General features: G+C 35.5%; 1 protein-coding gene across 2 annotated transcripts in view; it reads right to left on the reverse strand.

Annotated features, from left to right (window-relative positions):
- LOC150094938 (neprilysin-1-like) overlaps positions 1-12,389 on the reverse strand; it is an 84,931-nt gene that overhangs the window by 39,181 nt on the left and 33,361 nt on the right. For both annotated transcript variants that reach the window (XM_090410889.1, XM_090410890.1), the window contains exons 10-11: positions 7,613-7,755; positions 6,922-7,144 (exon numbers count right to left, since the gene is read on the reverse strand). In XM_090410889.1, coding sequence (XP_090267015.1) covers positions 6,922-7,144; positions 7,613-7,755 — 366 coding nt within the window. The remainder of the gene's footprint in view (positions 1-6,921; positions 7,145-7,612; positions 7,756-12,389) is intronic.

Consider the following 12,389-nt stretch of genomic DNA (forward strand, 5'->3'; position numbering starts at 1 on the left):
ACAAGGTGCTACCAACAATTGATCATTCAAAAGTAGAACGAGCTTCCTGATGTTACATTGCTAAGCATTAAAGAGAGGAAAAATTTCATCAGAGTGATGACTAAATTATACGTATTAATTCAAAATTTCATTAAACAATCTTAATTTATAAATACAATTAAAGATAATATTAGACTAATGTAAGAATTAAAAGTTTCAATAAAAAAATTAATGTGTTATCCTGATTAAACTTTCCAATATTTTTGACAAGAATATACAGTCATTTCGATTCAAGTTATGGCGTTGAAGTAAGCCCCTCAGCACTCTTTGAATAGGCGTTCGAATTTATAGCAACATCTCTGTGTAGGAGGCGGGTCTTAGACCAGAGGATGTTGTGGCTTGTCTCTATTCCGTGCTGAGCCTATCCAGACATCGCATTTGTTATGCAGAATGTATGACTGATCAATAATTAATAACGGAAAATAAAATCAAAATTAATAACGGAAAAAACTCACGTACAAAGATTATTTAATAGTATAATTTTCGCCTGTGTGTCACAGGCATCTTCAGAACATATTAAACTCAAATTAAACAATAACTGACAATTACAAAACAGCGTCACCTAAGTAGGTGGTGTAAGATAACTAAAAAGGTCAATAAATTTCCAATAAAAAAAATACAATAAAAAGTTACGAAAGATTAGTTGATTTGTAAAGTACTATCTCCCATAAAGGGGATAGACGTAAGCCGTCGGATCTGTTTAAGTTAGGAGAATGAAGTAGAGTTCCACATGTTTCTTTATAAAGGCGTTCCACGAGGAACTGACTTTTGTGAAGAACTCTTGTCTTTCTCCAATGAACTCTATGTCTAGTGAAGATGGCATGTTCTGCAAGTCCAGACTTTTCAGGTTTAAAGTATTCAATATAAGATTGGTGTTCTTCTAGCCGAATAGAGGCAGAGCTTCCCGTTTGTCCGTAATAAGATAATCCACAAGAGCACGGAATCTGGTATACACCTGGATAATTAAGATGTCGGATCTTGTCCTTAGGAGAAGTGAGAAAGGTGGAGATTTTTCTAAACAGTCGAGAGACAACAAAAATATTCATTGGTTTTTAAAACTTTTCCTATACGTTCACTGATGCCTTGTACATAAGGGATAGGAATGCGCGTTATTTCTTCTGTGTTTGAAGAGGAAGACATATTAAAACTACTCAAAGTTCATTTAATGAAGTAATTCTTATAACCATTAGATTGATGTTCTTGAATTCTTTTATCTATAGAGCGTCCTGTTTGTCCAAAGTAGGACAGATTGCAGTTACAGGGAACTTGATATACACCAGGCAGAGACATAGTTGAGCTTTTATCTTTAGAAGAGGGGAAATAGGTGGATATTTTCTTAATAGGGATATAAGTGGCATCATATTTCTTCAGAATTCTTAAAATTAGTTCTGAAATCCCGGACTCGACGTATTGATTCTTTGTTGTTCTGGATTGGATTGTAGGAATCGAATAGATGTTGTGTACTTTTTTCGGAGAAGCCATTTAATGTCATGTGATGTTTGATAGTTGAAAGTTCTTTCTGTAATTCACGAGGAGTTGAACAATTAGTTCTAGCTCGTGGAATTAAACATTTCATGATTCCTGTTTTTTGATAAGGATGATGGGCAGATAGTTTGAGAATGTAACGTCCAGTAAAAGTGGGTTTTCTGTAAACTGTTGTTGTCAGAATACCTGAAGGTGAACGGATGAGGAGGATGTCTAAAAAGGCTGGAAAAAGACAACAGGTTTACCTAAAAAGGTACACTTGTTGTCTTTTTCAATCTCCATGGTAAACTTAATACGAGGAATTGATTCTGGCTAAAACGAAAGGTTAAGAATCTCTGTTGCGAGGCCACACTGAAAAGATGTCGTCTATACATCTGACCCCAAAAGGATGGTTGAGGGAATATAGATGAGAACAGGACGTCTGCTAGCTGTTCCAAATAAAAGTTGGCTAAAGCAGGTGAAAGTGGACTTCCCTTTCCTTCCATTTGGTTGTAGAATTTGTTTTGACACAAGAAATACTCAAAGTGCATCACGAAATCAAATAATTTTACGATATCTTGTGGGAAGATGTCAGTAATTGTAAAGTCTCTTTCAGAGGTGCATTAGTATATAGGGAGTATACATCGAAGCTCACCATAGGATCAGTAGGTTGTAATGAGATAATTCTTAATTTATTTAGGAAATCCGATGAGGTTTTCAAAAACGAGCGTAATTTGCCTATATGTGATTTCAATAATTTCGCTAAATATTTGGCTATGCGATAAGTAGGCGAATCAATACGGTCCACTATAGACGAAGAGGAAAATCTGTCTTGTGGATTTTAGGTAGACCATAAAATTTAGGAGGTCTTGCGAAATGTGTTTTAAACCTTTCTATCGTGTCTGCATCCAAACTTATCACCTCATCTAGAAGGGAATTTAATTTCTTCAGTTGCCTATTGGTGGAATCGTGATCAAGTTCTTGGTATGTTGATCGATCTCGAAGTAAAAGAGAAATTTTTCTTCTATAGTTTGAAGAATCCATAATTACTATCGCTTTTCCTTTGTCTGCTTTAGTGATAACATGGTGACTGTTGCTTCTTAAGGAACGTAGAGCTTTCTTTTCAAAAGGAGATATGCTGGAAGGAGGAAGCTTGGATTTAAGTAGCGTAGAAGCAACTTCTAGGAGGAGAGAATTGGCCTTTTCACTGGAGAGATGACTAAGGTTCCGTTCGATGTTAACCAGAAAATATAAATACCAAATCTTTTTAAGGACTATAGCAAAATCATCTCCTTTTGAGAGGATGAGTGTTTCACTACTCGTTTGAAAAACTCTTCGGATTTCCTAAATAAATTAAAAAATATCTCATTACAACCTACTGATCTCATGGTGAGCTTCATGTCTAATCCCTATATACTAATGCGCCTCTGAAAGAGACTTTACAATTACTTACTGACATCTTCCCACAAGATATCGTAAAATGTAAAATTATTTGATTTTCGTGACGCACTCTGGATATTTCTTGTGTCAAAACAAATTCTACAACCAAATGGAAGGAAAGGGAAGTCCACTTTTACCTGCTCTAGCCAACTTTTATTTGGAACATCCAGAAGACGTCCTGTTTTCATTTATATTCCCTCAGCCATCCTTTTGGGGTGAGATATATAGACGACATCTTTTCAGTCGTCTATAGATTCCTAACCTTCCGTTTTAGCCAGAATCAATTCCTTACATCCTCGTATTAAGTTTACCATGGAGATTGAAAAAGACAACAAGTTATCCTTTTTAGACATCCTCCTCATCCGTTCACCTTCAGGTATTCTGACAACAACAGTTTACAGAAAACCCACTTTACTGGACTTTACATTCTCAAACTATCTGCCCATTATCCTTATCAAAAAACAGGAATCATAAAATGTTTAATTCCACGAGCTAGAACTAATTGTTCAACTCCTCGTGAATTACAGAAAGAACTTTCAACTATCAAACATCACATGACATTAAATGGCTTCTCCGAAAAAAGTACACAACATCTATTCGATTCCTACAATCCAATCCAGAACAACAAAGAATCAATACGTCGAGTCCGGGATTTCAGAACTAATTTTAAGAATTCTGAAGAAATATGATGCCACTTATATCCCTATTAAGAAAATATCCACCTATTTCCCCTCTTCTAAAGATAAACGCTCAACTATGTCTCTTCCTGGTGTGTATCAAGTTCCTTGTAACTGCAATCTGTCCTACTTTGGACAAACCGGACACCCTATAGAAAAAAAAAATACAAGAACATCAATCATACATTCAGCACAACAACTTCGATAAGTCTGTATTGCCTCAGCACGGAATAGAGACAAGCTACAACATCCTCTGGTCAAGACTCTCCTCCTACACAGAGATGTGGCTATAAATTGGAACGCCTATTCAAAGAAAGTGCTGCGGCCTTACTTCAACGCCCTAACTTGAATCGAAATTACTGTATATCCTTCTGAAATATATGGGAAAGTTTAATCCGGATAACATATTATTTTTTTTTATTATTTTTTTAATTGAAACCTTTAATTCTAATATTAGTCTAATATTATCTTTAATTGTACAGGGTGGCCATAAAATAACTTTCCCTCTTTGAAGGCATCTGTAGCTAAAACCAATTAACGGAATGAGACCAAATTTTATATTGGGACTTGGAAGGCATGGGAAAATGATTTCCGCGAGAAAAAAAAAACAGATTTATTAACAAAATTCGCCGATAGGGTAATTTTTGGCGCTGGCGGAACCGAAAACAAGCGGATAATTACATTAAAGGCAGATAAAATAGAATAATAACATTTCGACGGTGTAAGCGACAGCCGCGTCACTCATTCCAGCTGGATATGTTTCGCGTTACAATGATAATAAGAATAATAATAATAAAACAACAACAACTTGCGAGAGACAAAGATTTTAATGTAGTGATTGAACTCACAGGAAATAATGTTTTATTCATCAGAATCAGGGTCTCCTGGACCACATACACGATTTTCGATGTGCTGACCTTTCTTGTGTACAACAAATTGCATCCGGTGTGCGACATGCTCTACAGCTGAGCGTAAGGAGTCGGATTGAATGTTCATAACAACTGGTTTTATGTTCTCTTTCAAGACATGCAAGTTGGGAACGCCACCAACATATACAACGGATTTCAAATACCCCCACAGCCAAAAGTCACATGGAGTGATGTCCGGGTATCGAGGCGGCCATGCCGTCGGAAAGAACTGACTGATAACCCGCTCATTACTGAAATGCTGCGTACAGTAAAATTTGCATAATCCTTTTTACCTGCGTTTACTGCAAATATTTGACTGCTTTCGGCTCCGCCAGCACCAAAATTTCCTCTATCGGCAACTTTTGGTACTAAATATTTTCTTCGCGGAAATCATCTTCTCATGCCTTCAAAAGTCTGAATATAAAATTTGGTCTCATTCCGTTTATTGGTTTTAGCTGAAGATGCCCCCAAAGAAGGAAAGTTATTTTATGGCCACCCTGTATTTATAAATTAAGATTGTTATATGAAATTGTGAATTAATACCTCTGATGAAAGCATTTCTTCTCTTTAATGCTTAGCAATGTAACATCAAGCGGCTCGTTCTACTTTTGAATGACCAATTGTTGGTATTTCAGCTTGTTGAAAACTGTTCCAAAGTAGCCACTGAGGATAGTCTGTTAGTTTCAGACGGAAATATTTGGCAAACATTAAAATATTCTTGTGTTAACGTGTCTATAATTCCTAATTATAATATCACAAGTGTCTCTCGAGAGTAAAAACCAATACCAAATGGCTATTGTGTGTTATGTTCCATCGAGTGGTTTTCGACTCCTGATGATCCCACGAACATTCACTCTCCATTCAGATCTGTCTCTAACATGTCTTTCAGAACTTCCAAGCACACTCCAGTTGCTTCTTTAACTCCATCCACCCATCTAATTCTTGGTGTTCCTCTTCTCCTGCTTCCATCAACTTTAGCAAGCATCATCATCTTCTCCAGACTGTCACTTGTTCGCTTAATATGTCCGAAGTATGACAATTTTTGCTTGATGATCACAGCTTCGAGGGAGCAATCTGGCTTTATTCTGTCTACCACTGATTTATTGGTTTGATTTGCAGTCCATGTATTCTTAGTAAGCGTCTCCAAATCCATAATTCAAACGCATCTATCTTCCTTCTTTCACTCTTTCTCAGGGTCCAACTTTCACATCCATACAGCACCACAGGGAATACCATTGCTTTCACGATTCTGATTTTTGTTGTGAGGCTAATATCTTTATCTTTAAAGATCTTGCTTAAATTTGTCATTGCTTTCTTTCCAAGTAATAATCTTCTTCTAACTTCTTCAGTACAATAACCAGCTTTATCAATTCGGGATCCTAGGAGCACAAAATTGTTAACTGCTTCCATTTTCTCCCCATCTATTCAAAATCATTAAGTTCACGTCTTTTTGAGGTTATTTAAGATCATATTTATCACTTTCTTCTTTAACTTTCATAATAAGTTCCTTCAAATCTTCTTTGCATTCTGCTAGCAAGGTGGTATCATCTGTACACCTCAAATTATTGATATTTATCCACCAATTTTAATTCCAACTGGAGACTCCTCCAGGCCTGCCATTCTTAAAATGTATTCGCTGTACAAGTTAAACAAGTACGGAGATAAAATACATCCTTGTAGCACCCTTCACCTATTATGAAATACTTAGTTTCTCCAAGATCTGTTCGTATGTAGCTTCTTGTTTATAATAAAAATTCCTCAGAAGGATAATGAAATGCTCTGGTACTCCCATTGGTCTTAACAAATTCCACAGTTTCACATGATCTACAGAGTCAAAAGCCTTGCTATAGTCAAGGAAACAAAGGTAGACATTCTTGGGATATTCCTGTGCTCTTTCTATTATCCATCTCACATTGGCGATTTGATCTCTTGTTCCTCTGCCTTTCCGAAATCCTGCCTGTTCGTCTGGCATTTCTCTCTTTAGGAATGGTTCCAGTCTTTTCTGAATGATCTTAAGTATGGCTTAACTTGCATGAGAAATCAGTGCTATAGTTCTGTAATTTTCGCACTCTCTTGCATCGCGTTTCTTCAATAAAGGTATATAAACGACTATTACGTAAGGAATAATAATAACAAAGGGTACACGTATATTTATCTATATAAAGTAATAAGATATACGCCAATTCAAATTTTCATTTTGTATATCAAAATTTATTAAATATTTCTAAATAATTTATTAAAAATCATAAAGATATTAAAAATTGCAAGGGTATTTCTTATTAATAAACTTAGAAATTTTGAATAACTATTCTGATTATTAGAATTATTTAATAAACCTATTTTTTTTAACATTATTAATATGATAAGATGACGAAGTTTGCAATAAAAATTACCTCTTCATTAAAAAGTCGTGAATCGTTAGTGTACAGCAAGTATTCAACTGCATAGGGCAGATCGGTCAAAATTTGCCGAACACATTGAAGCATTTCAACGTTACTCACATCTCGACTATTGGTAGCTGAAACTGATTCTTCTGAATAACAAAACTTTCCGACTTCCGGTATTAAGAATCCGAAACCCAACGTCATGCACCATCCAAAGTAATTCATAATAGACCTAGAAATTTGCAAAGAAAGCAAATATTTTTAAGAGTTTTAAATGAAAAGACAAAGCCAGATATAATTTCTTATGTTGGATTTTTCGTTGTTTTACAAATTTAAGTCGAATACCGCGTGTGTGTGTGTGTGTGTGTGTGTGTGTGTGTGTGTGTGTGTGTGTGTGTGTGTGTGTGTGTGTGTGTGTGTGTGTGTGTGTGTGTGCTGTTTTTCTCTTAGAAATCTACATTTTATGAATTGGAAATTAATAACACAAAGAAAGGCAATTTGTGCTTTTTATATATATTTCTTTTCTCTATTTTTAAACTAGTCGTTCTAATATAAAAAAAACAAGAAAAAAATTTAACTTATGTATGAAATATCGGCTTCATTTTTCCTGAATTCTGAAATCTCACGTATTTATTTCCTATATTTGAAAAAGCAATGTTCCCTTACGAAACTGGAACAATGAAAAGTATTAAAATAATACCTTTGATCGAAGGTACTGTTGAATGCCTTGATGATTTCTTCAATAAATTCATGACTTGCAATCCTTATGGGTTCGTCCTCAGATAACTTGTGATCGTCGACAGTGTTTCCCAATATACCTTGTAAGAATTCCATCCAGTTAATCTGCAAATGCAAAAAAAGAGATAGATATATATATATATAAAAATCAGCTAACGCCTTTTTATTCCCGTATACGGGGAGTAGGCGAGGCCACTTAGCACTATCTAACTTTTGGAGACTGAGTGGACAGTTCAATCTCCACTGGCACTCAATCAGAGATAGCTGGCCCAAGGATATCAGCGAATAGTAAATAAGCGACACGCAGTGAAGAAAAATGGCTCAACAAGTGCTGCCATCTCGTGGTCTCTAACACAATATATTTAATGTCTGAAATAATGCGGGTTCAACAGTCGATTTTCTTGAGTTTACAGGACGAAAAACCCGAGTTTCCGGGAAAAAAAAAACCAGCCTGCCCGTCTCAGAGATCGACTAACTCGGGAATCCGTCGAAAAAATTCCTCTAGTCGGCGACTAGATTCGAAACAAAGTTTTCCTTCGTGCGGTCAAGCGCCGTGGTATGCAATGCAACATCCACTGAGTATATTTTTATTAACACTAAAGCATCTATGTACAATCAAAATAAATATATATATACAACTATTTACAATATATACATTTGTACATAGAATGCTTATTCTAATTGGCATTTTGATTTACATTTCTTGAGGCTACTTCTAATGAGTTTATTTGTATCAACAGCAGCAGCTTTGTACATTTAAAAATAAATATATATACAGCTATTTACAATTTGTACATAGGCTGCTAATTCTATCAGGCATTTTCATTTACTCGTTACAATATACTTATGACATTTGTTTTACAATCATTGTTTAAATAAGATACGACATCACATGCTCAATTTCTATTTTCCTTATTGTCCTATTGAATTGCTTGAGCTGTTATTTTTGTTGGTATATGTTACATAGTGATTTCAGTCTATAAGTTCCATTATCAGATCAGTCTATTCTCGTTTATATATATATATATATACATACATACACACATACATACATATACATATATACATACATATACACCCACACACACATATACATACATATATATGTTAGCATTGACATTTTCCATATGTACAATTCGTTTGACATATATCTTCATTTTATATCTTTGTTCACATATTTTGGAAGACTATTTTATTAACTTAATTTAAATGCGCATCTTATTCTTAAAATACATGCATTGCTTATGTTTTTGTTTACATTTATATATGCATATATTTTGGTAGTATCTCTATATCTCATGCAGATTTTATTTTTTTGTAGGCACTCTTATTTTTACAAAAAGAATTCCATCTTGCTTTAACATTATATTGTTTGCTTAACTTAAGAGGTAAATCTGTAGTTTCTTATATACAAAGTTTTCTGAATTGCAGAATTAGTTACAGGTCTATAAATGGATAATATATCCTATTAACATTTTGGGTTATTATCATGTTATGAACTTATGTTATCTGCATTTCTTACAATTGACATTTCTACCGTCCTTGTGTCTGTATATACAAGAACATATACATATTTGTGGTAATATATCTTAATCTACATATTTATTACTAGAGTAGTACTGACTTATCTTAAGGAGTAATTTGCTATTTACTTTTTTTTTTTTTTTTACACAATTATATATATATATATATATATAACATTCTTATCCTTATTATTATTTTTTTTTATTTTTATTTTATTTTTTTTTTATTAGATTTGATATCTTGTTGTCATTATTCCTCTCGTTGTGGCGACTGAGCCTACGTTAACAGCACCTTTGTCTGGGATTATGCTTTTTGTTCAGATAGTGGGTTATCATTATGCAACATCCACTGAGCTACACAGGCTCTTTAATCTACACATTCATTATGCTTCATTAAGCTCAACCCAGATGCTATTATATGTGTACAGATAAACGGATAGACAGAGACAGAATAACTCCTAATAGGTATCAACACGTGAATAAAATATAATAATAATAATCGTATGATGATACACGGTCGTGTGTCCCCTTTACGGGGAGGTTCGGCACCATCTCAGTCCCCCCAAATTTTATCCGCGCTCCAGAACCGGCATAACTGACGAATCAGACCTATGGCTGGGTCAGTATTCCTAACTGTAATCCGCGTGTGTTCACTGGACCGGTTTGCCTGCTTGCGGGATGAAAAACCCCAGATAAACTGGTGGAAAACACTCTGCTGTCCAGGCCCAAGACCGGCTAACTTGGCTATGGCAGATCCTTCAGCTCCTCGCGTCGTCGTCGGGAATCGAACCTAGGACACTCCTTCCCAAGGCATATGGTTGCAAAGCGCAAGGCCACTAGGCTAACCGCGCGGGCTGTGAATAAAATATAAAATGGTTTGATAAAGTCTAATGTCGTTTTGATATTTGTGAAGATTTGTCAACGAATATTATATTTTTAGAAATAGGTTGAAACTTTCATTGGAGATTATTCAAATGAAGTGAATATTGAATCCAACATTATTTCAAAGCCAAATAGAGAAACTACAAGACATTCGTGCCGAATATAAAAAGTATAAATGTTTCGGCGGATCCAAGCGTAAGCAAACCTTTCATGACAGAGGCAACTCGTAGTAAAGGTGGAGTAAGCTCTGATCACTTTCTTTAGTATTTCCCATAATGTATACAAGAGCCCCCCCCCCATAATGTATAGCATTATACATCTCCTTGCGGACATGTATGATGCTATACATTATGGGGGGGGGGGACTCTTGTAGTTTCTCTATTCGGCTTTGAAATAATGTTGGATTCAATATCCACTTAATTTGAATGATTTTGCATCGCCGAAGTGAAGCCTTTTGGCTCTTTATTTCAGTATTTCATTGGAGAATTAGTAGTAATTAAGCAGCATTGGAAAAAGAATAATTTGTAAACTTATTTACATATTAATAAACTAAAACGATAAATTTTATCTACGTCATTCTGAAATGCACCAGTCACATATTTGCGAAAACGTTTTGAACCAGTCAACAGCAACTTGAAGCTGATCTGTAAACATTCGTCTATTTCATTTTTGACGAAATAAACTATCACATGTTAGCTACAGGCAGAACCTGTATCTAACTACACTACTGTATCTAACTATACTACTGTATCTAAATGCAGTAGTATAACGCCATATCATAAGAATAATTAATGCTTTGATAGGCTAGTTAATCTTATCTGCAAAGCATATCGGCGTGTATTCTTGCAAAGATGAAAAACCCAAGTTTCTAGAATTATTGGTTTATGTTTGAACTATCCGTAGAACCAAAGGCCATCAGTCTATTACGTTTGCTCTTTGGCTGGTTTGTCTGTTTTCTTAATAAAACAATTTGAGATTCCTAAGGTAAAAGACTGGTAATTGATTTTCATCTGAAAAAAAAAATATATATATGTGTGTGTGTGTGTGTGTGTGTGTGTGTGTGTGTGTGTGTGTGTGTGTGTGTGTGTGTGTGTGTGTGTGTGTTCAAGATACCAAGTAAGTTTATATAAAGTTGGTTTTTAATCTTATTTCCCAAGTAAGCAAACAGACAAGGAAGTCAAGTTTGTGCCTGCACGTAGTGCAAGTCTCAGGCAACTCGTGTAAAGGTGGATTAAACTCCGATCACTTTCTTTAATATTTTCTCCCTAATATAAAGCACATCCCCTTGCCGAGATGTATGATGCTATGCAACGGTCACTACCCATACCGGTTTCGACCCTTTATTGAGGTCTCGTCAGTGGGGCTTGGGAAATAGGATTAAAAACCAAGTTTATATAAAATTACTTGGCATCTTGAATTCATAATATACCCAAGTTAAAAAACTTTCTACATCTATCTCTCATCCTGAGATTTTATTTAATAAGATCAAAGCACCTTGTGATAACTTGTTTAGGTAAAATTCATAAGCTCTGCATTACTTCAACCTTAGCATTTGAGGAGACCATACCCATGGAGGGTAATGGATGGCAATGCTGTAGCCGATGAAGTTCTAACTGAGGCTCGGCTATTGCTGTTACCCTCCTGCCATGACATGATCAGAGCTTTAATAGCTCAATAACACCTTATGCCTATACTGTCCTCTACAGATAACGGGGAAGATAAAAAGCATTCTTGCATCGCCCCTTTAAGCCAGTCCTTATATATAAGGACTATAAGAACCTTAGCATTTGACGTTAGAAGATAGATATATATAGATACATAAAAGTCCTTTTTAGGACTTCCAGGGTGACAAATGGCAATGCTGTAGCCAATGAAGTTTTAACTGAGGCTCGGCTATTGCCGTTACCCAGCCATGACTAGAGCTTTTTAGCTCAATAACACTCCATCCACACAGATTTTCTTCATTCAGATGACGGGATAAAGAGTCCATCGCCCAGTTCTTATCAGAACCTTAGCATTTTCAGGTCTGGCTCCCACTGACGAGACCTCAATAAAGGTCGAAGCCGGCATGGGTGGTGACCATTGCCTTTAATGCATAGCATCATATCTTTACATTAGGGGAAAAATACTAAAGAAAGTGATCGGGGCTTTTACAATGAGTTCCCACAGAGTGGCACTACATTACCACTAGTTGCCTCCGACTTGCACTACGTGCAGGCGCAAACTTGACTTACTTGTCTGTTTGCTTACTTGGGAAATAGGATTAAAACCAAGTTTGTATAAAATTACTTGGTATCTTGAATACATAATATATCCAGGTGAAAAAACGTTCTA

This window comes from Typopeltis vanoorti, chromosome 21 (genome assembly GCF_054136105.1).
Source record: "Typopeltis vanoorti isolate ZY-2024b chromosome 21, IOZ_Tvanoo_1.0, whole genome shotgun sequence".
Lineage (NCBI taxonomy): Eukaryota > Metazoa > Arthropoda > Arachnida > Uropygi > Thelyphonidae > Typopeltis > Typopeltis vanoorti.